This window comes from Fusarium verticillioides, chromosome 11 (genome assembly GCF_000149555.1).
Source record: "Fusarium verticillioides 7600 chromosome 11, whole genome shotgun sequence".
Classification (NCBI taxonomy): Eukaryota; Fungi; Ascomycota; class Sordariomycetes; order Hypocreales; family Nectriaceae; genus Fusarium; species Fusarium verticillioides.
In genome coordinates, this window is record NC_031685.1 from 957,303 (window position 1) to 980,331 (window position 23,029).

Sequence of the window (23,029 nt, forward strand, 5' to 3'; positions counted from 1 at the left end):
TCTCCTTTCTTTTGTTAAAGTTTGACTGGAAACTGCCTCGTTTAATTTTACCCTTCCTATCTTCTTCCTACCTTGGGTCTTGAGCCCATATTTACGGTCCTTAAGGCTTCTTATACAGATAATCATGATTAGATTACTATTTGAACTCTCACTGGTATCATTCGGAACACACCTCACAACCCCGAACCTGGTATCATCTCAAACAGCTCACACCACCAACACCTCAACTCCACAAGATCGCTGAGAGCTAGTAATCACCACACAGAACTTAGATTACACCCTGCAGCAGGGCCTAGGCATCAACCTTGTTGATCTTGCCAGACTTGACATCGTAGATGTAGCCGGTGACAGGAACATCCAGAACAAGAGGGCTCTTCTTCAAGAAGGCAATATCATCACGAACACTCTGCTCAAGGTCTCCGAAAGGCAGGAAAGCAATGTGGTCAACATCTTCACCAAGATCCTTGCGAACTTTTGTCTTGAGATCCAGATCGGAGAAGGTGAGCATGCCGCAGTCAGTCTATAACAAGTCAGTCACGTACAGTTAAGCTGGGGGTTGGGGACAAACATGGTGAACAATGACAATCTCTCGGGTCCCAAGGAGCTGCTGGGAGATAATGACAGAGCGGAGAGCATCTGCAGCTCGACCGCCAGCATTGCGGATTACGTGAGCGGAGCCAAGCTCGATGCCGAGAACCTGAGCTGGGTCGAGGCGAGCGTCCATACAAGCAACTACAGCGACGTGACTACGATTTATTAGCTTGCGAGGAAAATTCAGAACTCAGATATCATACCGAGATGGAGGCAGAGCAAGGTCTCCCTTGGTGAAGGCTGCGGCATACTGCTCATTCGCAGCCTCATACTCTGGGACGATCGAAGAAGACATGTTTAATTGGATTGACAAAAGGCTTTGATGAGGTTATTATTGTGTTTGAATGAGATACTTGGAATCAGAATCGGTAACATATGTATGATACCTTTTATACTCGTTGAATACGCATGTTACACTAACGTTATATCATCGGCGCTCCTTTCCAGTTTAGGCATACGGCTCCATCACCATCCGCGGGGTATATGTCGCAATCTCACGTGTCATGATGATGCTGTTTGACTTGGCGCGACGATGATTGATTGACATCCTCAAGTCGATTCGATGGGTAAGCAAGGTAATTGTCGAGGTATCAGTTGGAGGTCCCCGAAGGCCATGGAATTGAGTAAAAGACACTGATTAGTGAACAAGTTCATCATGAGTCAGGCCGTGTCGGAAAGGTCTCGGTATGTAGGCATTATTTATTTGTAAGAAGGTTGTCTTTGGAATCACTTCAGGACGAGTCTGTCGTCAGTATCAGTAATAACTCGTCGCCGCTTATACCAACCTAGCATCAACAATGCATTCCAGCTTCCAGAATAACGTTAATTAGACTTCCGCCCGGCTCGGGCCGCGTAGTCTACACTGTCAAACTGTCAAAGGATTCACTAAATCTATTTGGGAATGTCATGGAAGGGTCTCTGACGTAGTCTCGTATAGAAAGCCACTGGAACAAGAAGAATGTGGTGCGTGGTGGGTCACGAGCTTCATGGGCATTAACGAGACGTACAATGAAGAACCCGCCAATATGAGGGCAGTTTTACAAAGGAAAGAAAAGAGAAGGTATCATTAATATGACTATATGGCCCTAAAATGACAGGCTTACGCTCGTGTACTCATAACTCTACTCTCACAGGCCTAGATCCTTCACCTCCATCAGATATTCCTATGCGCAGCTGCAAAACTACTCAAACTCATCTTATCATCTTCACCATACAGCTCATGCGACGGCTGTGGCTGCTGTTGAACAGGCTGCGGCTGCACAGGCGGGGCCTCTCTCCTCAGGCCTCGCATAAAAGCTTGATCCGACTCATCATCAATAAGAACAACCATCCAGACACCTACAGCCCCATTTGAACCTAACAAAGGCGTGCAGTGGATCCATCGGTTGCGGCCTGGGCTTGCAGGAGGAGCTTGGTCACCGTCGCCACTGGCAGAATGATCCATGGCGCGAGAGTTACGGTTCTTAGTGTGGACTTCTGCCTTCGACAGCCATCGGATCTTGGCGGTGAGACCGTTGCCGCCTGCGAAGGCCTGGGTGAGGGTTTCGCGGACGCGATCTGAACCGCCAATGCGGGAGAGGAACGAACTCTGTAACATGCCTGGCACGCGAAGGGAAGGCGATGCGAAGAGGATGCGAAGACTGGGGTAGGGTCGGACAAGGAGGTAGTGTTTGTAGATACCACTGAGACGTCCACCGAAGCTTGCCATGGCCGTGTCGTGGAGTACGGGATCTGAAGGGCGTCGATTGATGGTGGCATCGTCACGGAAGACCAGGCGCGGCTTGTTCCAGTTTGCAGGAACTGTATCTGTTTGTCGGACATCCTGCTGATGCGTTCGATGGACCGCACCACCTGCTTCGCGAACAGTCTTTAGTTCTGCGAGATCAAACATCTCAGCCAACTCTTGGAACTCATCTTTCTGCTCGTCCTTCTTTCTTTGCTCCGACTCGCCAGGGTAGCGCTCATTCTCGGGGTTCTCATCCGCCATCAGCGTCTCCAGTGAGTCCAAGCCAGCGCATTCCTTGACGAGACCAGAGACGTCGACTTGAGCACCGAGATGGTATCGCACAACGCCGCGAGAGTCGTACAGCGGAGAGACCATGAGCAAGTTCATGAAGGGGGATCCATCGCGGCGGTAGTTGAGGAATGTTTCGCAGTGGTCTTGGCCAGCTGCGAGCTTGTCGCGAATTCTCTGGACGCTGAATGGGTTCGTCTTGGGGCCTTGAAGGAAGCGACAATTGCGGCCGAGGACATAGTCCATGCCATATTGAGTCGTTCGATGGAACTCTGCGATCATGTTAGCATTTGCGACACGGTTACGTCGATGGGTAACTAACCTTCACTTGCGAAAACAATTGGGTTGTCGGATCTGGAAGGGTCTGTCAAACAGAACACCTCTGCCAGACCTTCCGACAGATCGCGCAATTGAGGTGCCAGTGTGTCCGTTATCCTTCTCTTGATTGTAATGCTGACAGTCTGGATATATGTGTGGGTGATGTACGCAGGTAGATCATGGTTCACCATGGCTTGGAAAGCCTCGGTAGCCCGCTTCGTCAATGCCTCATTGACAGTCGCAGTGACAGGATCGGTTGTGAAATCATGACCATCAATTGCCTTGAGCGATCCCGTCAGCGAGTTGGCGTAATTGATCGCCTTTATCGCCTTAAGCGTGTCGAGGTAGTACGTCAAGAGGGGTACAGAACTCGGCCTCGACGCAGACAGAAAGTTTGTGAAGCGCTGCAGAAGAACAGGGTCGTCGAAGATGACAGACAAATGCTTCACTGAGAAAAGCAGCTCGGATTGTGTCTCGAGGGTATACTGCTTTCCCATCGCATGCGCTGGAACGACGAGGTCGAACGACGCTGGGTCATATTCCTCCTCGGTCAATGGTTCCAATCCATCACGATCTAGACCGGCGCCTTTTGCTTGCAGCGCAGGAAGATGTGTAGGAACGTATACGGACGAGATTGACGATGCATCTCTGTCCTTATGTGACCATATTTGTGATTCTTGCGTTCGGTACGACATGGCTCGGCTGGAGGCTCTCGATGACGGCGCCTGTAAAAGCTCTGGGTCGAAATTTGTCATTCCGTCGCCTAAATCCTGCGTCTCAAAGCTAAACAGTCAGATACCTGCTCGACTACCGAATTGAAGTGCAAAATACCTTTGTTTCATCGCAACTTGTCGTCTTGGTGTTTGCGCTCGTAGTGGAATGGGTGGAGGCTGAGAATCCATCTCGTCGTCGACGAGGTTAAGATGTTGAGTCTGCATTTTCAAAGGGACCATGTTCTAATACTGTCTGTACGTAACCACCTATGATGCAGTGCTGCCGATAGCGCGAATGCGTAATAAGCCACGACTCAGATGGAAAAGCAAGAATGAGACAATGATCTATTCCATCGAGTGGCTGGTATACGCCCGGTCAAAGGGTGTCGATTGCTTTTTGTTTCGTTTCGTTCTGTTTCGTATCACATCCCTACCCAACTCCCCTGCCGTATAATATGAGCCGTCATTTTCGAAGGAACGCCAATCTTAGCTTCTGAGGAACTGGTCGATCAACCTTCACTGTCCAATGGCGGTTTGGGTTGCGACGCTCAGGCCCGATCGCGATGAAAGGGGAAGCATTTCAAGATCGTGATCTGGGGGTGATTCGGGGCACGGCAGTTAACGAGAGCTAATTTAGCGGGTTGTGCTAGTGTGTTCCTGACATGAACTCTAGTCTCTACCGACATGGTTACATTGAGCAGCGCCGTTGACATGAAAAGGATCACGATGCATAATCGTATCGATGAGTTGAACTGGTGATCCTGGGCCGGGTGCTCGTCCAAGCAGCTGGTAGCTTCACTGTGCCGCAGTTTAGATAGCTTAGCGGAATATATGCCGTCACGACGCCTTGTCAATGAGGCGTCGCTAGTAGATATGGCGTGCGCGTACTCGTACTTGAATCCGAAGTCTTTGGTTTCTGTTCACAAAAGGAAAGCTGAAAAGAATGCCGAAGCTATCACTTCTCAGCGGACTTGGCTCGCTGCAGGGTGCAGCCCTAATCGGGAGGACACGTCGATTTGGGAGTGAGACACGATATGTCATTTCCTACAAGATAAAGCGCCAGACGAGCAGATTACCGATTTGGCAGTAGAGTAATCCCCAGTGGCCGTTAAGCGTCAACGTCAAAGAACATTCCAATGACCACCATTACCGTTGTCATTAACCATAACAGGATACGAAAGTCAAAGCGTTGCAATATCGCTAGGGAATAGAACCCTCCGATGAAGATGTTTTTACTCATCATGACAGGCGTGATCATCGCGTGGCTTAACATCGCACGGCCCTTGCGTCTGACATACAGCAATGAGAGTGATCACCGCACGCACGTTTATCCCTTGCTGCCCAGCCTTATCCCAGCTGACCTTTTCTTTTTTCTCACCCTTGCAGTCGATGATTGCGATGAGTGAAATGATCGATGGGTCGATCGCCAACAACGTCATTTGGCGAGCAGAATTTTTTAATGAGGCCCGTATTTGTGGTTTTGGTTATCGCTGATCTACATACCCAGCGCTTTGGGCTGGTAAATTATAGTGGAGGTCGCTTTTCCGCATATTTCGTAGTGTTTCGGCATCTCAACCATCCGAGAAACCCACGGCCCCATCTGGGACAACTCCCGAGGTATTCACAGTGCAGGAACATGAATGTTCGTGAATAGCTTCAATGAGTAGAATAGCAAAATAATGAACATAATATTCTATGCCTGCAGCAGATTAGGTCTTACCCCTCGTGATCATGTCGCGTCAGCATTTAGGTCGGGGCCTGAAGCTTGGCCTGAACCTGGTTTAAATACAACTCTGGCGGTCATCCAGGCAGGGTCGCTTCTATTTCTGCTTACCCTTGAAACTCCATCTCGATAACAACCAGAATGTCGGAAACGAACCCGATCCCAATCATCCTCTGCGGAAAAACTGAATTCATCGGTGAAAGAGTGATTGAAGCTCTCAGGCCAGAGATTGAAGGTAAAATATAGCACTAATGCGCCTTTCGACTCTAACACAATCAGTGGTTCAATTCATCTTACCTGGAAACTCGGGACAAGTCCTCATACCTGCTCTCCTTGCTGGTCAGAGTCCGCCGTCCCATCCTGACAGCAGCGCTATCGGTTCCGGGAATTACAACAACGCTCCCCGCGCCGTTGTGCTAGGAGGGGCCTTTGAAGAATCCGACATAGCTACCCTGCGCGATGCCGTCAAAACCGTTAATGGAGCCCGCAGTGTCGCTTGGGTCCGTCAGGATACAACCCTCCCAGCACCTCCAGTTACATCGCCTGAGTACCCTAAGCTCATGACAAAGAGGACCAAAGAGGCAGTAATCAAGCTTGATAAGGACGGGAAATTGGATGGAACATATGACGGCCTTGAGTGGTATTAGGATGCGATAATGAATGAATGGATATACTACAATGCTCAGATCAATAAATGCGCTATCGTGTATGAGCAGACTGAACGAGAAACAAAGGCTGAAACAAAACTGAAATCGGCACTGAACCCCAAAGCGATTCAAAACACCTTAATCACTGTGCCTCTCCCCCTTTCTTCCCTTCCTTCGTATCTACCTGGCATCGAGATCCTAAGGTCTTGACACTGCTCATACTCTGGCTCTTCATGTTTCCCATACCCGTCTTCCAATTCGCAACCTTGCTGTTGACATTCTTTCCGGCTCGATCAACACTATCGCTGATGCTTCTATCAAGCTGGCTCAGTTTAGTTGTAGTGCCATTCTCGAATGCCGTGCAACAATCTTTGAATCCCTTGTCAATTTGATTGGCCTTCTCTGTCATAGCCGCAGTGGAATTGTTGGTGAATGTCGTCCAGGCCTTCTTCTTCTTGTCTACTGCTTGGTTCCACTTGTTGACTTGGCGTTGGTAGTAACCCCGAGCAGCGCTGTCCTTTTTCTCTGATGTTCCGGTGGATGCAGTTGAGATACTTTCTCTTCGCTCAGTCGTGTTGCTGTTGTATTTATGAGCCGCCATAGATGTCTCATCTTCGTAGTTTGTTTGAGGGGTAGCTTCTTTTTCTGTTGAGCCGATGCGTTGCACTCGAGCAATACTTTCGTTTGGATCGTAGATTTGCTTCTCATCATGTCTATCATGAATCCTCAAGTCGTGGACCTCCTTCTCGAGCCCATGGTCATAAACCTCTTTCTCCGCGGTGGGTACACAGACCTCCTTCTCATCATGCCCCTCGTTCACAACATAGACTTCTTTCTCATCGGATCCATCTGCCTTCTGAACAACTTCTTTCTCCTCAGACACCGTAGGGAGGACCTCCTTGAGCGTGTCTTCCCCTCGTCGGTCAAAATTTCCAGTGGAGACGATTGGTGTAGGCGGTGTCAAGATGATCTGAACGGGGTTACTATCCGACGCCGACGTTACTTCAACTGGAGATGAGCCTCCGCCTGTGGATTTCTGATGCCCAGACATGGCGATGATGATGATCTCGATTTGTTCTCTGGGAAATTGCAACAACAAGCAGGTTTCATCTTTGCTGTGCATCTGCCTAAACTAAGTTGGGAGGGGCGTAAGCAATATCCTTGTTGATTAGGTAATGCAGATTGACGATCTGTCATGTTGAAATAATAATTAAATAGGCTTCCTCTTCATTAATTAAGCTTCTTGGACAGTTGTGCTAACATTCACGCATTTTTGTCGTTGTTATTTCCAACGAAACATGCCATGAAGGGGGGGTCTCACACTTTCGCTAAACTACCCTTGAACACTCGCCTTCACATTAGACTTCTAACACTAATCTTGATTTCAGGCAGACAAAACCTTAACATCATCACATGTTGGCTATTATTTAAAGCCCGGAGTTCGTAGGGTTCCCTTCCACAAAACAAAATTGTATTTAAAAAAGACTCGACCAGCAAACTACTATAAGTACATCCGAGAAACTCCTGCTCATCAATTTCCTGGTCCCCAAACATAAAGCCATTATTAGAACTGGAGACGCGTCTGGCGTGTCTTACTGTCTGTGGCATGTCTCAAACATCAGGTGATTTGAATCAAGCCCTTGCGCCCTTGCGCCTTTCGCGCTTTAGAAGACGTCTGAGGCTCTTTTGCTCCTTGATGAGTGTCATCACTTGACCGCGAAGTTCTTTGGTCTCCTGCACACTGATTTGATGGTCATTACAACGACTTTCCACAATTTTGAGCTGCTTCTTGATTGCTTCGCAACACTTTTGAGCTTGTTTCAGCTGCTTCTGGACAGCACTCGAGGACTGGGAGAGCGTGGCACGCTGGCTGTTGAGCCCCGTTCTTATTTCGTCCTGAAGCTGAATATCTGCCATGCGCAATTCGTTGAGAGCGACATCAGTAGGGCTGAAGTAGTTTTTGTGTTCTGTTTTGACATGTGGGTAGTCATTGGGCGACGGATCTAGCCTTTTCTCAGATTCATATGATTCTGAAACGAACTGTGGGGGGCGACTCTGGTCATAGGTCGGTGGTAGGCAGACAATCGGGGCAGGCTGGGGGGCCCATCGGGTGTTGACTGGAAGGTTATACGGGACGGCTCCGAGCGGGTTATGCATGTAGGAAAGATGACCTTGATTCCAGGTGGGCCCATATGAGTATTTCAACTCGGGTTTGGCATTTGGACCCCATCTAGGCGACATACAAGTCCCGGAATCTTGGCTACAGACACTTTCATCGTCTGCCGAGTCCACATCGTACGAGTACGACTGGGGCAAGCCCTCTTCTGCAGAATCGCAATACTTTACCGACATGTTAGGGGGTAGACTTTAGTCAAAACTGGGTATCAGCTGTGGAAGGTCAGTATTCTACAGCAGTATTGAACTTGTAGAGGGGTTCTGGTGTGTTAAAGACATGACGGTGAGGGGTACGGTTGACTGACTGTTTAGTGGATAATGGTGTTCAGGGAGATTTGTCCAGGCGAAGATCTCTCTTGATGTGCTGGGCTAGTTTCATAGCTTTCTTGGGTTCCAATAATGATAAGGAAGAAAGGGAGTAAGAGAAGAAGAGTAGATGTATTGGATATTTATAGACATTCCTGTCTTTAAAAGACTTTACGACGAACTATTGATAGGCAAGATAGTTCAGGACTCAAACTGTTTCCACGAAGTATCTTGAACATGAACAATCTCGACCCATCCATCGCCTTCAACATTGACTAATTATTGTTCGTTAAATTGAAAGTCCTTTATACATATGCCTTGACAAAAGTGGTCTACTTGGATATAAAGCAAAACTTAAATGGTATACGGCGAAAGCTTACTTTGTCTACGTGCAATTCTATTGGACAGCAGTCTATTCATTGTGAGAGCAAGGCTACTCCCAGCAAATAACCTCAAGGGTTATGTAAGGCAAATCTTCTTTTGTGGCAGTGCTATTGTTTTCCTATATTTCCCAATTTCTGATTTGCTGTGCAGCGCAACCAAACTCACACAAGGCCTCCCAAGAGTATGCCTCATCTACGCAGTACGTCCTTTAAAAGAACCATGTCTGCCCTTACGGAGTCTACGCCGAGTTACATGATTGTGTTCATTGGTGATTATCACATCACGAGGTCTGAAAATTCGCCACCGATACAGAAACGTATATCAAGGTATCTCTGATACGATAATTAAACTGCAAAGTATATTTTCATAGGGGCCTATGAAAGATCAGGGCTCGAATCATTTGGCCGTATGGTCTCGCTTACTGTGTGGCAAAAACTCTGTACTCTGACATGAAAACGAGTAACACGTATTCACAAAAAATGGCAATGCACCTCGATATCCTCGTTGCTGCCTGGTCCTCCCCCTCGAGGGCTGATGACAGCTAACCAGATCTGACACCCAAGTTATTGTCCTCATCCTTAGGGCAATCCTCATCGTCATCGGTATTGAACTCAACAACACAAGCAGAATCTTGCGCGATAGCGATGCCAATGAAGGTTGTGTCAGTCTTGCCCTCTCCAGTACCCAGACTGTTTCCGTCCTGATCCTTGACCTCGCATGTCTCGGGGTCACCAGCGAACGAGGACTTGCAGCGGAACTTGCGCTCTTTGGTCCAACAATCTCCGCCGAAGGTGAACTCGCGTCCATCACCGGTGTTGTAGCAGGGAGAGTGGTCGGCGGGATATGCCTTGCTGTAAATGGCAGTGCCGTCGTCTTTAAGGATTGTGAAGCCGGAACTGTGACCGCTTTGGCTTCCGCCACTGGGTCCGGAGATGGTTGAGAAGTCGCCTTGGGACCAGACAACCCGAAGGTGCTCGGCTACGACCGTGGATGAAAGTGTGGCAGCCAGAAGGCCGAAGAGAGTGTTGCGGAGAGAAGGCATATTGACAACAGGTTGGAGATTGTTTGCTCTGGTGGGCTGTGAAGGCTGAAGAATGCTTGTGGTTGATGAGAAGACATTGAAAGATGGTCTGCCACTTATATACACGCATTCTAGCACTCAGTCATTCCCGAGCTCAAGCCTTCAGCCAACTCACATCCCATACCACATGAATTACATCACCTCGACCGGTTTAATGTTACATCTAGAATCCTTCAACGAGACAAACTTGCTGCCTGTTGCTATCCATAAGGGATGAGTCGGGGTTTGATCCTTTTTACCCCACGAAGAGCATCTAACCCTCGGGGGATCAGGAAACCCGAGGCTGAGCTGACAGCAAAATCTGCCGATCAACTACCAAGTCCAGTTTCAATGTCCATTGAGCTTGGCAAGTAGGTCAAGATGTTCGGCTATCATTACTTCAAAAGTGGAAGTCCGCTGTGAATATCTCCACTGTCTACGTAATGCTACTGTCTCGTATGGTGACTTAGCTGGGGATTCGGGATCAGGGGATTGAAGGTTTGCCAATTTCTGATTGGATGGCAAGAGTAAGCAAGCTCAATAGCTGAAATACTCTTTTCCGACTTAAGACACGAGGCGGGGATTGGCAAGGCATAGTCAGGGCAGATCTGCATTTAGAGCGGGAACAGTGATATGCGAAGGATTTTAGGGCTTATTGTCATCGAGATGTCTCGGCTTCAGGAGCACATGTCAGAACAAAGTTAGGAGGAATCGAATGACCAAGAAAAAGAGATATCAATATTAATTGTGTATCAGGAACACGTGTGATGAGAGGAATTTGCAACTACTTACTCAGAACTGACTTTAGTTCATAGTTAAAGCTTATGACATCTAGTAACATGTCTCCACTCTGCTTACTGATGAAGTCCGACTACCCCTGACATGGCCATTGCGATACAATGAAGTCGGTTGGTTCTGCCATCAGCCTTTCGGACTGCGAGACTTCAGTCAGCTTTAGTTGGCGACTTAGCTTAAACAGCACTGAGGGAGCTATCACACTACAGAACTTATATCAGTGGCGATAAGCATGTCCATGTTCTCTTTGCAGATGCAGCAGGATCGGACGTTCGCTTGAGGTCACTGATATCTATGGCAAGTTTTTGACCGATGGTAGACTCGGATTTCATAATAGTTTCAGTGATAGCTTTACCCAAATGATGAGTTCGGGTTGCTGAGTTTGGGGGCTTAAGTATTGCGGCCTGACAAAGTCTAGTAAATGCTCCAGTATACAAGTCTAAAACGCAAATCCAGATGACAGCTATGCCCTCGATGTGTTGCAGGATCCTATGACCGAAGACACCTACCAGTTACAATCGTACCAACGATCTAGCGTAGCATTCTTAACTTCTCCAACTGGCTCATGGCCTTAAACCTGGTGGCTGTATGGTTCATAGGCAAGATCAGTGCGGGGAGATGGCTCTAGACCACGATTGTGATATGTAGGTTGCAGCTCATGATCATCATCAATAGGGGCATAAGCTCCAGAGTGGTGACTACGCTCAAGCAGTCCCTTGCCTTCAGGGTCCTTTCGGTTGGTGGTGGTGCTGCTGCAGCAGAGAGTTGGTATAATCCAAAGGAGGTTTGCAGCAATAGCAAGTGCAGCACCAATCCAAATGGTGGCGAGGAAAACGACGTTGACTTTTCCTTTGACTCCATAGAGCTTCGCAGTGGTTTCTACGGCGCCAATCGAGACGGAAGCCATGGAAGTAGAGAGAATGGCTGACGCGAGGACAAACGCAGAAGCAAGGCCACTTGCCATCCATGTCCAGCATGTCAGTTCGCGAGAGCAAACGGCAAAGATACCAAGAGCAATCTCGATGGCTAGCTCTATCAAGGCCACAATGAAGGCAACTTCAGCTCCTTTCGTCATCGATCCAAAGGTTTGGATAGCAGCCTTGACCTCTTTCGGCAGTTTGATCTCGACATCTTTATCAACACTCTTGATTTGGTCTGTTGATATAGTCTTTCTGACCCAATCGAACTCGGGACTCGAGCACTGTCGCTTATCGCCTCCATCAGTATGACAGTATCCCCAGAGCGTAATATCGTAGGTCTTGTCAAGCCCAAGGAGTTCGGCAGTAATATTCTTTTCGATTGTCTCGGCACGTGGTAAGATCTTGTCGACAAGTTCACTTGCAGGGCTGATGCTCAGATTCTCGAAGTCGAGTTGGATGAGGTAGAGAGATTTATCGGTGACGCCTGCGAGCGCGGGAACGAGGGTGAAGATGGCAGCCGCGATTGCGAGTGCGAATGGCAAAATTACGCCAATGACGCGGCCAATGATCATCTCGTGAAGTCTTGGTGGCTGGTTAGGTATAGTGTTTGCTGAGGGTGTAGGAGCGAGTGGCAGTAATGAAGAGAAGGACTAGTTTTCCAACGAAGATATCAGTTATGTTAGCTTATAACAGGTCGGAATGGATATTTTATACCTGTTTAATTGTCGCGATCTCATGAACCAAGCCAAAGCCCGCCTATGTCTCCCGAAAAGCACGGTCACAGATCTCCAGTAGTTTCGACAAAGGATCCCTGCGACGTCAGAAACTCAGCCTCTCACTTTATCCCACCGCTGGGAAATCCCTTACCCTCGGTCTAACGCTATGCTTCAACTTGCCCAGTTCCCTTAGTACATTGAGTTCATAGGATGTTCTTACTGTTATCGAATGTGGTTGGTGCACCGGGCGTCTGTTTTTGTTCTAATTTTAGAGTTGCCGGGACCTGATTACTGAGCACGCCGAAGACGCGCTGACTCTTCCGGGCCGCGTTTCTTCAAATTTCATTGTACACGCTCGCCCCACAGAACTATTATTCGGTGTCTTTTCCTTGTCAGAGTTGAAGTGGTGTGTATGCCGCTCATGCCGCCCCGGTGCCGCCCTTCAGGGTCCAACAGCATGGATCAGGTAGTCAGCCGCCCATCTTATGGCGGCATGCTACTAAGGACTTTTCGAGACAGACGAGGCTCTTCCAGATTTGTACTTTCGTAGAGGCTGCCCCATGATCCCATTGAGTTTGTTGTTTCTGAACATACAGTTTGTCCGCAGGAACTGGTAGGTCAGGATGGCACAGTATGTAGAGGTCTGCAGGACTGACAACTTAAGTGAGTGCAATGCTTTCTTAGCCCCTCTTTACTCCTCTACCATAATTTTCGTTTGCTATCCATCATGTACATACACTTATGCCAAAGGCTCTCAGGGGGGTCTCAGTTTGCCTTCTTACAGTCTTCCCAGCAGCGGTCCCATCAAGCTATGCTGAAGGACAGAATATCCACAGTTACTCGTATTTGACCATTATCTCAGCTGTCCTTTAGTAGGTTTCTGCACTGGCTAGGGCTGTATGAACATGTGCAATGGCTCCCCGCGAAGGGAGGCTTCCCATGCACCGTGGAGCAGGGACAAACATTTTCAGGCACCTGAGGATGATATGATTTATTGTATATTCGTACCTTAAGCTCTTCATTTTGCTTTCTAGCCTGTCGTCTTGTTGTTGCTCCTTGGCAATTTAGCGGTCACACAAAAGCATGCAGCCTCTCTCATCTCTGGACATTGAAGCGTACGCGGAATCAACGCCGTGTGCAGCTTGATCCTGTCCAACAAAGAGAATCACAGCTCATCAGAAGATACAGGTCAGAATGGCTTTTCTCGATTCACTAACGTCAAGTTTCAGGAACTCTCCACCTTCAGTGCAAACCACTTTCGTTCCCGCGGTCGGCCACAACTTCATGCCCACTTACGAGCGTGTACATGAGCTATGGTTCAAAACTCGACAAGCCTATAGGCTACTGCAAGTCTGTTATCCAACATGACCTATCTTTCACCGCTCGTTCGACTTGTTCAAGAAGTCTGTTGCCAACTATATTGTCTTCCTATGCGCGTGGCTAGGAAGATATCTGTCTATTAACCAAGACACTAAGCTCGCCGCTGACTGCTGCGTTGGTGATACTTCCAACCATCAGACACATGCTAGTTCGCACAGGAACTTGACATCTGCCTCGATGAGTAATACCACAAGGTGTTCGGCAATCGTCCGCGCCCGGAAAATTCGTCTCTTACTGGCCAATTCTAAAAACACACGGTTATAGAACTGGTGTAACGTGTCTAAGCATGATGCAAGGAAGAGAGTGAGGATATTATCAGTATCCACGAAGAAATGGCGATTAATTCGTCAATCACTTGGCATTCTGACGAATTCACTCTACAACACTCCAAATCCTACGAAAGCATACCGTAGAATCATATTAAGAGGCAGTTGGACTAGTAGCCTCCTATACATCCAGAGCGACGAGAATTTTACTTACCGAATGCATAAGTAGAGACATACCCACACGGTGAAGAGTCCCTTGTATATGAATAGCGCATCATCTTCGACTACCGCGTAAGGCTCAACAATCCCCTTATCCAGAATTCGTCAATTAAAAGAATGCAGGAACAATGTAGAGGTAAAGGATCGCGAGAACAAGAAAGCAGACATCACAAGAAGCCAGCCACGCATCTTCACTTCAAATACTTTTATAGTGGATGATCGCGAGGGTCAACAGGCGATGGGCAACTGAAGCAACAACGATCAAGGCGATCCCCTATATTTCGAATCAAAGACCTGGAAACTTATGTTTTCATCATGTCGACTATCAGAAAAGAGTAAGGGTATTCATGTTTGGAAGCAGACTGGAACTGGATGAACAAAAGGATTGAGCTGCCTGTCACAGAGGGAAGAGGACAGCTGCGCTTCTTCCAGTGCAGCAACCAACAGCCACATTGGCACACTGCACCATACTCCTTTCAGTAGAGCAAGCCATCATGGTATCCTGCTTACAGGATCGCCTTTTCTACCAATTACATGCCCGGGGCAGTTTCGCATTGGCGTCAAGGATTGTGATATGGGATGAAGAGTTGCAGACGAGCTTGACATATGGATGGAGCCCCTTAAGAATTAAAGTTCGATAGACCGGATTGCGGAGCAGCCAAGGATGAGAACTAGGATCTGGTTTGTCGGATGCTTCCCCGTCCGTGTGTGCATGCATACAGGACCACGTAGCCAAGTAACATCCCGCTGGGTCTTCGATAGTCGAGACGCTTGATGAATTTGGTTGGAATGTGACTTGGACACTATTCATCACACCTTCGTGCTTCAAAGCCACGACATGCGAAGTAATAAAAGCACTTTCCTGATCGTTGTTGCCAAGATTCCGCAAGAGTTGTGGGCTGTTTCTTGTATGTTATCCTTGACAATCCTAGGACCAACAGCATCCACGCCACTTGGCTGCATCCAAGCCATTCCTTTCACAAGATGCAAGCGACCAACACGCTTCATTGTAGAAGAAAAAATATTTTTTATTACTTTCGCACCAGAGAGTGGGGGCTATGCATACTAATGCGTCCCATTCTACAGTTACTGGCCTGGAAATGCCTCAATGTGATATAAAACCAATAAATCTTTGCCCAAATATCTTCTTTGTCACCTCCCAGTTTGTCTTCACTCACCAGTTTTAGTCATCATGCGGTGTATTTCACTGGCCGTTGCCGCCTTCTTGGTTGTCAAATCAAGCGCCACCGATTCTCTGCTTGAGACCAAGGACTTCAACATCACTCAAGCCCTTCTTGACCAAGGCGTTGACGTTTCAGAGCTTCCTGTATCCGTGGACGGTCCTAAAAGATCTGACACCGGTTGCGCCGCTGCTGTATGTAAATCGGAGTCTGATAACCTTCATGTGGCTGAAGCAAAATAGTGCGCCTCTCTGAAGATACTCTACGGTGATGCCGCCGTTGAGACGAGGAACGAAGAGGACTTCAGGGACTTCACTGCCTCTTACTGGTCCTCAAACCAGGCAGAGGTCAACCCTTACTGCATCTTCATTCCTCAACGGCCGAGTCACGTTTCTGTAACTGTACTATTGGCTCGATTAGCACAATGTCCTTTCGCTGCAAAGAGTGGCGGCCACGCAGCCTTTGCTGGAGCTTCATCCGTTGAGGGTGGCATCACCATTTCATTTGCTAACTTGAAAGATGTCTCTCTGTCCAAAGATAAGAATACTGCTTCGATAGAGCCTGGCAACACCTGGGGGCCTGTGTACGAGCAGTTGGCGAAGTCTGACGTCAGTGTCATTGGAGGGCGACTCTATAACATCGGCGTTGGAGGATTGACCACGGGAGGTAAATCAACTACCTCTCCGGCATAACTCGTGACTAACTGGGCGAAGGCGGTATCTCATTCTTCTCAAATATTTATGGTTGGGCTTGCGATAATGTCCAGAGCTACGAGGTAACCATCCCAGCCCACTCAGATGTCGCTAGTCCTCCAAGCTAACCAATCTACAAGGTGGTACTCGCCAATGGCATAATAGTCGAAGCCAGCGCCAAATCGTACCCTGATCTCTACTGGGCTCTTCGTGGAGGCGGGAATAACTTCGGTCTTGTTGTCAAGTTCAACCTCAAGACCATACCCCTTCCCAAAAGCGAGATGTGGGGAGGATCTCGCATCTATACAGAAGACAGGTTCTCCGAAGTCACAGACGCTCTGTTCAATATTCTAAAGAACTCTGAGAATGACCCAAAGGCCGGGCTCTACGTCCCTTGGGTCTATTATCAGGGCAACAAATTCTCTATGCCCACTATGTACTACGCCGAGCCTGACGCCGGAAATGCTACCATATGGAAGGACTTCAACAAGATTGAGGCCGTCTCTGATACCACGCAGAACAGAGTTCTCGCCGGATGGGGCAAGGAGCTCATGAGTGACAGCCCTCCGGGACTTCGCGAGGTCTACTACGTTATTACCACCAAGCTCGATCACGGCATATTGGAATACACGAGGGATTACTTTTACAAGACTGTTCTTACGGTAGCTAATATTTCTGGCATTATACCTGCTCTTGTGGTGCAAGGCATCACTACTCCCCAGCTCAAGCAGATGCAGAAGAATGGAGGCAACGCCCTTGGCATCGATCCTGAGGATGGACCTCTATTGATTTTGCAGCTCTCCGTTATGTGGACTAATAAGTCTGACGATGACGCCATCTACAGCTGGATCTCCGATATCTTCGAGGTAGTAACCAAGGAGGCCAAAGCTCGCGGAGTCAACAACGACTACGTTTACATGAACTACGCAAGTCAGTACCAGGATGTCATTGCAAGCTACGGGTCAGGCAATAAGGCTAAGCTGAAGAGCATTGCAAAGAAGTATGATCCTCAACAAGTATTTCAGAAGCTGCAGCCTGGATACTTCAAGCTGGATAGAGCACCTATTCCTAACTCTGGATACTTCTCCCACTAGAAAAGGATATCTCTACAGGAAAGCATCGAAGCGGCAGGATCGTCAAAGAGGATAGGGCGAGAGCGCTGCCTTACTGGAAAGAGAAAAGCAGAACTTGGCCCTAGTTTAGGATATAGTAGATCTCATCATAAGCCTGGACTCATACTCCTCCAAGCTTGTTCTAAGCTATTGACGACTTTGAGTCCAGCCTCATCGGAACGACACTTCACATGATCGGAATGTGAACCGGCGGTGGGGCCGGCGCGCGGTATCAGATCCGAGGACAACTTCGGCTGGACCAGCGCATCAGCAAATGCGCCGCAAAACAATGAAACAATGCATCAATAGTCAGGCCATTCCCAGATGATGAATTTGGACTGTACATGTCGCACAAATGGTGCCATTTGGCGTTGTGAAGGCCTATCGGAGCCATGGTATTTATTGCAAGCCCCGATCAAGTTCCGGGCCGAGGCTCGTCATTACCCCGCCATCATGAACCTTCTGAGGACGTTGAGTAAAGCCAAGATCAATTGATCAATACATGCAGTCACAAAGTAAATCACTAGAGACAGAATAGAGGACATATACAGTTAACTAGTAAAATTCGTAATCATTCATTCTCAATGGTATTTTGCTACATTGCTCATTAATTACAGTCGAGGAGAGGCCTTGGGCGAAGAACCCTTGGCAAGATCAAATCGGTCCAGGTTCATCACCTTGGTCCAAGCAGCAACAAAGTCCTTGACAAGCTTCTCTTGTCCACCGGCCTCAGCATATGTCTCAGCTGTAGCGCGGAGCTCGGCGTGTGATCCGAAGACGAGATCGACACGGGTACCGGTCCACTTCTTGGCACCGGTCTTGCGATCAGTACCCTCGAAGATGTCACCGTTTCCAATGGCCTTCCACTCAGTGCTCATGTCGAGCAGGTTGACGAAGAAGTCGTTGGTCAGGACACCAGGACGGTTGGTGAAGATACCGTGCGATGAGCCGTCATAGTTGGTGTTGAGGGCACGGAGACCACCGATGAGAGCGGTAAGCTCAGGGACGCTGAGGGTGAGGAGTTGAGCACGGTCAATGAGCTGGTGCTCAAGCTTGACACGGTCTGTAGAAGAGCCGTAGTTACGGAAACCATCGGCGAAGGGCTGGAGGTGGTTGACCGACTTGACGTCGGTCTGCTCCTGTGTAGCGTCGGTGCGGCCGGGCGCGAAGGGCACGGTGATGTTAACACCGGCATCCTTAGCAGCCTTCTCAACAGCGGCGGAACCAGCAAGAACAATAACATCGGCAAGGGAGATGGCCTTGCCGCTGGACTGAGAGTCGTTGAACTTCTTCTGGATGCCTTCAAGAGTGCTGAGGACCTTGCTCAATTGAGCGGGGTTGTTGACCTCCCAGTCCTTCTGGGGCTGGAGGCGGATACGGGCGCCATTGGCACCGCCGCGGAGATCACTGCCTCGGAAGGTGGAGGCGGAGGCCCAAGCGGTAGAGACGAGCTTGGAAACGTCGACACCAGACTTGAGGATCTCGTTCTTGATGGCGGAGATGTCGCCGTCATCGACGAGCTTGTAGTCACGCTCGGGGACGGGGTCCTGCCAGAGGAAGACCTCCTTGGGGACCTCAGGGCCGAGGTATCGGTCGCGGGGACCCATGTCACGGTGGGTAAGTTTGAACCAGGCCTTGGCGAAAACCTCGTTGAACTCGTCTGGGTTCTCGAGGAAGCGACGAGAGATCTTCTCGTACTCAGGGTCGAAGCGCAGAGATAAATCGGTAGTCAACATGGTAGGCTTCTGCTTCTTGTTGGGATCGAAGGCATCAGGGACAGTGGCGTTGGCATCCTTGGCAACCCACTGGTGAGCGCCAGCAGGGCTCTTTGTGAGCTCCCACTCGAACTGGAAGAGGTACTTGAGGTAGTCGTGGCTCCACTTGACGGGAGTGCTGGTCCAGGTAACCTCGAGACCGGAGGTGGTTGTGTGAGGACCCTTGCCGGTCTTGTAGCTGTTGGACCAGCCGAGACCCTGCTGGGCGAGGTCAGCGGCCTCGGGCTCGGGGCCGACGTGGTCGGTTGAGCCAGCGCCGTGGGTCTTTCCGACGGTGTGACCACCGGCGATGAGGGCGACGGTCTCCTCGTCGTTCATGGCCATGCGACCGAAGGTCTCGCGGATGTCGCGCGCAGCGGCGACGGGATCGGGGTTGCCATCAGGACCCTCTGTGATAAAGTTAGTGTACGCGCATTACGTATTATTGGCTTTGGGAGTACTAACCAGGGTTGACATAAATAAGACCGTGGTGAGCAGCAGCCAAAGGCTTCTCAAGCTCGCGGGTGTGAATGTTCTTGTGGGGAGCCTGATCGGAATCGGTAGCGCCGGGCTTGGTGGTTCCGGGGTGGCCATCAGAGTAACGGACATCGTTTCCGAGCCAGGTATCCTCGCCACCGTAGTAGGTAGCCTCGTCAGCCTCCCAAGTATCGGGACGACCAGCGGCGAAGCCAATGGTCTTGAAGCCCATATCCTCGAGGGCAACGTTGCCAGCCATGACGATCAGATCGGCCCATGAGACCTTGTTGCCGTACTTTTGCTTGACGGGCCAGAGAAGGCGGCGGGCCTTGTCGAGGGAAACGTTATCGGGCCAAGAGTTGAGGGGGGCGAATCTTTGCTGACCCTATGACGCTGTTAGACTTGTGCGCGATTGATAAGAGAGAGCGAGAGGGTGTAATGGATGGATTTCTTACCTGTCGGCCGCCACCTCGGCCATCAAAGACACGGTATGTTCCAACGGCGTGCCACGACATACGGACAAAGAGACCACCATAGTGACCGAAATCAGCAGGCCACCAGTCCTGCGAGTCGCGGCAGACCTTTCGCAGATCCTCCTTGAGCTCGTTGTAGTCAATAGAGTTGAAGGCCTCGGCGTAGTTGAAGTTCTCGCCGTAGGGGTTGGTAACGGCGCTGTGCTGACGGAGGATGTTGGTCTTGAGGGCCTCGGGCCACCACTTCTGGTGGGTAACGCCGTGACCAGCGACGTTGGGGACCTTATGGGCGACGGGACACTTTCTCTCGTCGGCCATTTTGGAAGCTGAAGTATGAAGCGATAACCTGAAGTGTTGTTGTTGGTTCAGATTCAGAGTCCTCCTCGCTACAGACAAGGACAGAATACGAGAGGAAGGGAACAGAAACCGAGGCATGGAGGAGATGCGGGGGTGGAGTTTGGCATTTATATACCGTAACGCGAGGACCGTGGCCGTGGATTGGAAAAGGAACGACTGTGAGTGGACTCTTTTTAGAGGCGACACGGTCAACGGTCTCCCCGGATCACGCTCGGAATCTCGTCAAACTACCTTAGGTACAGACAATATCATCGGAAACTTATGCCGGATTTGTCAACAAAAGTCAACTGCATGACGCACTGTAGCCCTTCGCAAGTGCGGGGAAGCTGTCCAAACTCAGCAACTGGTGTAACCAAGGCTCGTAACCGTCGCTGTCCAGAACACTTCGGCGTCGGGTCGGCGGGTAGAGAGACATCGGGTCTTGTTTGATGAATCAATCCCTATAGAATTATCTAGAAATACAATCATGGAACCGTCCCATCGTCTCCATCATGATCCCCTACTCGATTGCGAATGCCAATGCTTGCCACCGAATAACCTTTCGTGGAGCATCATGACACTGGAGTCTAGGCATGGACCCCCCGTGATCGGTTTAGTACCGCTGTTACTCACCCGGCCCCGCAAAACAAACACCACAGCAACCCGATTTCTCTGCGTGTTAGCAGCCCGTTTCGTCGTAGACCAGCCCATTTCACCCCGCCTGGCCCTGAGCTTCTGGAGAGATACAGGGGAGAGCTCTGATCTCCCACTGCGGATTTCCTCCCGCCAGACACAGTCTAAAATTGGCAGGCCAAAGAGCGGGGTCAACTTCACCATCGCAATCCATTTCTTCCTAACACGGTAGTAAAAGTGAGGCAATTCCATCGTCGCATTACGACTTAGGTTGACGTGAACCTACAGCGTAGCAACGATCGCTGTTACTTCCTGATGCATGAAATGCCCAATTGCCTCTTAAAGCCGGCGTGAAAATCCGTTTCAGGGATCCAATGAAGCGCAATAGATTCCAAATGATCAGAGATGATCGAGTTCCACTAACAGAACTTCAAAACACCCACCACGACCCGAAATGCGCAAGCCAATCATGAGCCCCGCTTACATTTGGAATCAATTTCCATTCTGCAACAGATGGAATCAATCGTTCCAGGCGTGCGTGCGTGCGGTACCTGCGTCGTCAGTGGTTCATTGCTGCAAGCCTCCGGTCGGATTATCTTGACGCATCATCCAAGACAATTGATGCCGAGCGCCGATGAAAAGTCTCCGACTAGAAGAATGAGGAATTGAACTCGAGACCTTCAAAGTGCAAAAATAAATGGAGGTGGATGATCGCATCTTTGACCAGTACCTCCGAAGAGGGCCAGGCCTAGCGACCATCTGAAGTTTTGATTCACTATCCACATACATGAGGGGCTCATGATCCCCCCTTTGCTGACTCTCGGCTCAAGTGCAACACAAACGCGCGTACAATTGGATCAGGATATGGCTTGCACGCGCATATATATATCTCTTTCAATTGTTGGCAATCCCAATCATCTCGGTGCGACAAGACTTGTGACTTCAAAGCTCGCACCTCATGCGACAATGCTGGCGGGTTGACTAGAGCCAATCGAAATACACGCATCACTAAACTCAGTTGCTCAGCAAATTCATACGAGAGACAGCAATCGAGTACTAAAGAGAAGGATGAGGGATAAGCCAAAGCCACTGGATATCGTCTAGTCTTTATATTAACGCACCCATCAGACATGAGAATATTTCCCATCAATCAGTATTCTCACTAGACTTAGAAGTCGCACTGCCAAACCACTCTAGCGAGTGTTGAGCGTTGACGTCCAGCTACAGGTGGTTGACCCCACTGTAGTCGCTAAATGATCTGCCACTAACCGCCCCACTGCGAGCGGCACTGTCAAGCACTGCGACGACAACCTCAATTCTTCAGACCAAAATTCCAAAAGATCAACGCATTCGAACGCGCGAGCAAAAGAGGAAGAGCTGTAAGCGACTTTACAGGTATAATGAGAGTTAGTGCGATTATCCCTTTCACGCTATGGCTACACGGCTACGTCACTAACCACTCGACCAGACCACTCTAGCGAGCGGAATGTCTGAACCCTTCCTCCGACAATCATTGCGCAACTCGGCGTATATATACTGTCAACACAACAGCCAGCGTTATTCAAATGGGAATTCCAAAAGTGAATCAAGACATTCGAACGCGCGGGCAAAAGAGGAAGGGCTGTAAACGACTTTAAAGCTAGGAAGGGATATAGCAGGAGGCTATATCGCATCCGCCGCTAGACCACTCTACCGAGAGGAATGTCTGAACCCAACCCCGACTACATTGGTCACATTGTGGTATATATAGTAAGTAATCCCGCTGGAGGTTTGCTTCTATCATGGGTAGATAATGATTCAGGTTGCCAAGTAATTTATGTACAGCAGCGCATGCTGATAACTGTCACTGTCAAGCATTGCGACAGCCTCTTATCCTCTAAATAAAAATCCCAAAAAGGGTAAACACGCTCGAACGCATAAGCAAAAGGAATCGCAGCTGTAAACAACTTTACAAGCCTAAGTTAGTGCAACTTACTAGGCACCCCTGAGGGCATCCGGCTAGACCACTCTATCGAGAGGAATGTCTGAACCACGATCTCCACGAAGCAGTGATGAGATTATGGTGTATATGGCTTCCTGATGCCTCTATTAATATTATAAAAAGTTTAACACTCGAACGCATGAACAAAAGGAAATCGAGGCTG

At 49.2% G+C, this 23,029-nt stretch overlaps 9 protein-coding genes across 9 annotated transcripts; 2 read left to right on the top strand and 7 right to left on the bottom strand.

Moving 5' to 3' along the window:
- Positions 1-280: 280 nt before the first annotated feature.
- On the bottom strand, positions 281-941 carry FVEG_10874 (carbonic anhydrase). The gene is made up of 3 exons (XM_018900042.1): positions 795-941; positions 569-746; positions 281-520 (listed from the first exon to the last, which is right to left on the bottom strand). The coding sequence occupies exons 1-3, from the start codon at positions 884-886 to the stop codon at positions 293-295; spliced, it is 498 nt and encodes a 165-aa protein (XP_018758235.1). The 5' UTR covers positions 887-941; the 3' UTR covers positions 281-292.
- Positions 942-1,645: 704 nt separating this feature from the next.
- FVEG_10873 (hypothetical protein) lies at positions 1,646-3,678 on the bottom strand (the record flags this gene model as incomplete). Its single annotated transcript, XM_018900041.1, has 2 exons — positions 1,646-2,877; positions 2,928-3,678. The coding sequence occupies 2 exons, from the start codon at positions 3,676-3,678 to the stop codon at positions 1,745-1,747; spliced, it is 1,884 nt and encodes a 627-aa protein (XP_018758234.1). The 3' UTR covers positions 1,646-1,744.
- A 1,822-nt stretch (positions 3,679-5,500) lies between these two features.
- FVEG_10872 (hypothetical protein) lies at positions 5,501-6,006 on the top strand (the record flags this gene model as incomplete). The annotated part of the gene is made up of 2 exons (XM_018900040.1): positions 5,501-5,594; positions 5,639-6,006. The coding sequence occupies 2 exons, from the start codon at positions 5,501-5,503 to the stop codon at positions 6,004-6,006; spliced, it is 462 nt and encodes a 153-aa protein (XP_018758233.1).
- Positions 6,007-6,148: 142 nt separating this feature from the next.
- Positions 6,149-7,057, bottom strand: FVEG_10871 (hypothetical protein; the record flags this gene model as incomplete). Its single annotated transcript, XM_018900039.1, has 1 exon — positions 6,149-7,057. One exon carries the CDS (start codon positions 7,055-7,057, stop codon positions 6,149-6,151), a length of 909 nt encoding a protein of 302 aa, XP_018758232.1.
- A 581-nt stretch (positions 7,058-7,638) lies between these two features.
- Positions 7,639-8,358, bottom strand: FVEG_10870 (hypothetical protein; the record flags this gene model as incomplete). The annotated part of the gene is made up of 1 exon (XM_018900038.1): positions 7,639-8,358. The coding sequence occupies one exon, from the start codon at positions 8,356-8,358 to the stop codon at positions 7,639-7,641; it is 720 nt and encodes a 239-aa protein (XP_018758231.1).
- Positions 8,359-9,412: 1,054 nt separating this feature from the next.
- Positions 9,413-9,913, bottom strand: FVEG_10869 (hypothetical protein; the record flags this gene model as incomplete). The annotated part of the gene is made up of 1 exon (XM_018900037.1): positions 9,413-9,913. One exon carries the CDS (start codon positions 9,911-9,913, stop codon positions 9,413-9,415), a length of 501 nt encoding a protein of 166 aa, XP_018758230.1.
- Positions 9,914-11,297: 1,384 nt separating this feature from the next.
- On the bottom strand, positions 11,298-12,218 carry FVEG_10868 (hypothetical protein; the record flags this gene model as incomplete). The annotated part of the gene is made up of 1 exon (XM_018900036.1): positions 11,298-12,218. One exon carries the CDS (start codon positions 12,216-12,218, stop codon positions 11,298-11,300), a length of 921 nt encoding a protein of 306 aa, XP_018758229.1.
- A 3,139-nt stretch (positions 12,219-15,357) lies between these two features.
- On the top strand, positions 15,358-17,796 carry FVEG_10867 (hypothetical protein). Its single transcript, XM_018900035.1, has 4 exons — positions 15,358-15,602; positions 15,651-16,074; positions 16,122-16,183; positions 16,241-17,796. Exons 1-4 carry the CDS (start codon positions 15,420-15,422, stop codon positions 17,192-17,194), a joined length of 1,623 nt encoding a protein of 540 aa, XP_018758228.1. The 5' UTR covers positions 15,358-15,419; the 3' UTR covers positions 17,195-17,796.
- On the bottom strand, positions 17,747-20,533 carry FVEG_10866 (catalase-peroxidase). Its single transcript, XM_018900034.1, has 3 exons — positions 19,899-20,533; positions 19,432-19,828; positions 17,747-19,376 (listed from the first exon to the last, which is right to left on the bottom strand). Exons 1-3 carry the CDS (start codon positions 20,349-20,351, stop codon positions 17,824-17,826), a joined length of 2,403 nt encoding a protein of 800 aa, XP_018758227.1. The 5' UTR covers positions 20,352-20,533; the 3' UTR covers positions 17,747-17,823.
- Positions 20,534-23,029: the final 2,496 nt, after the last annotated feature.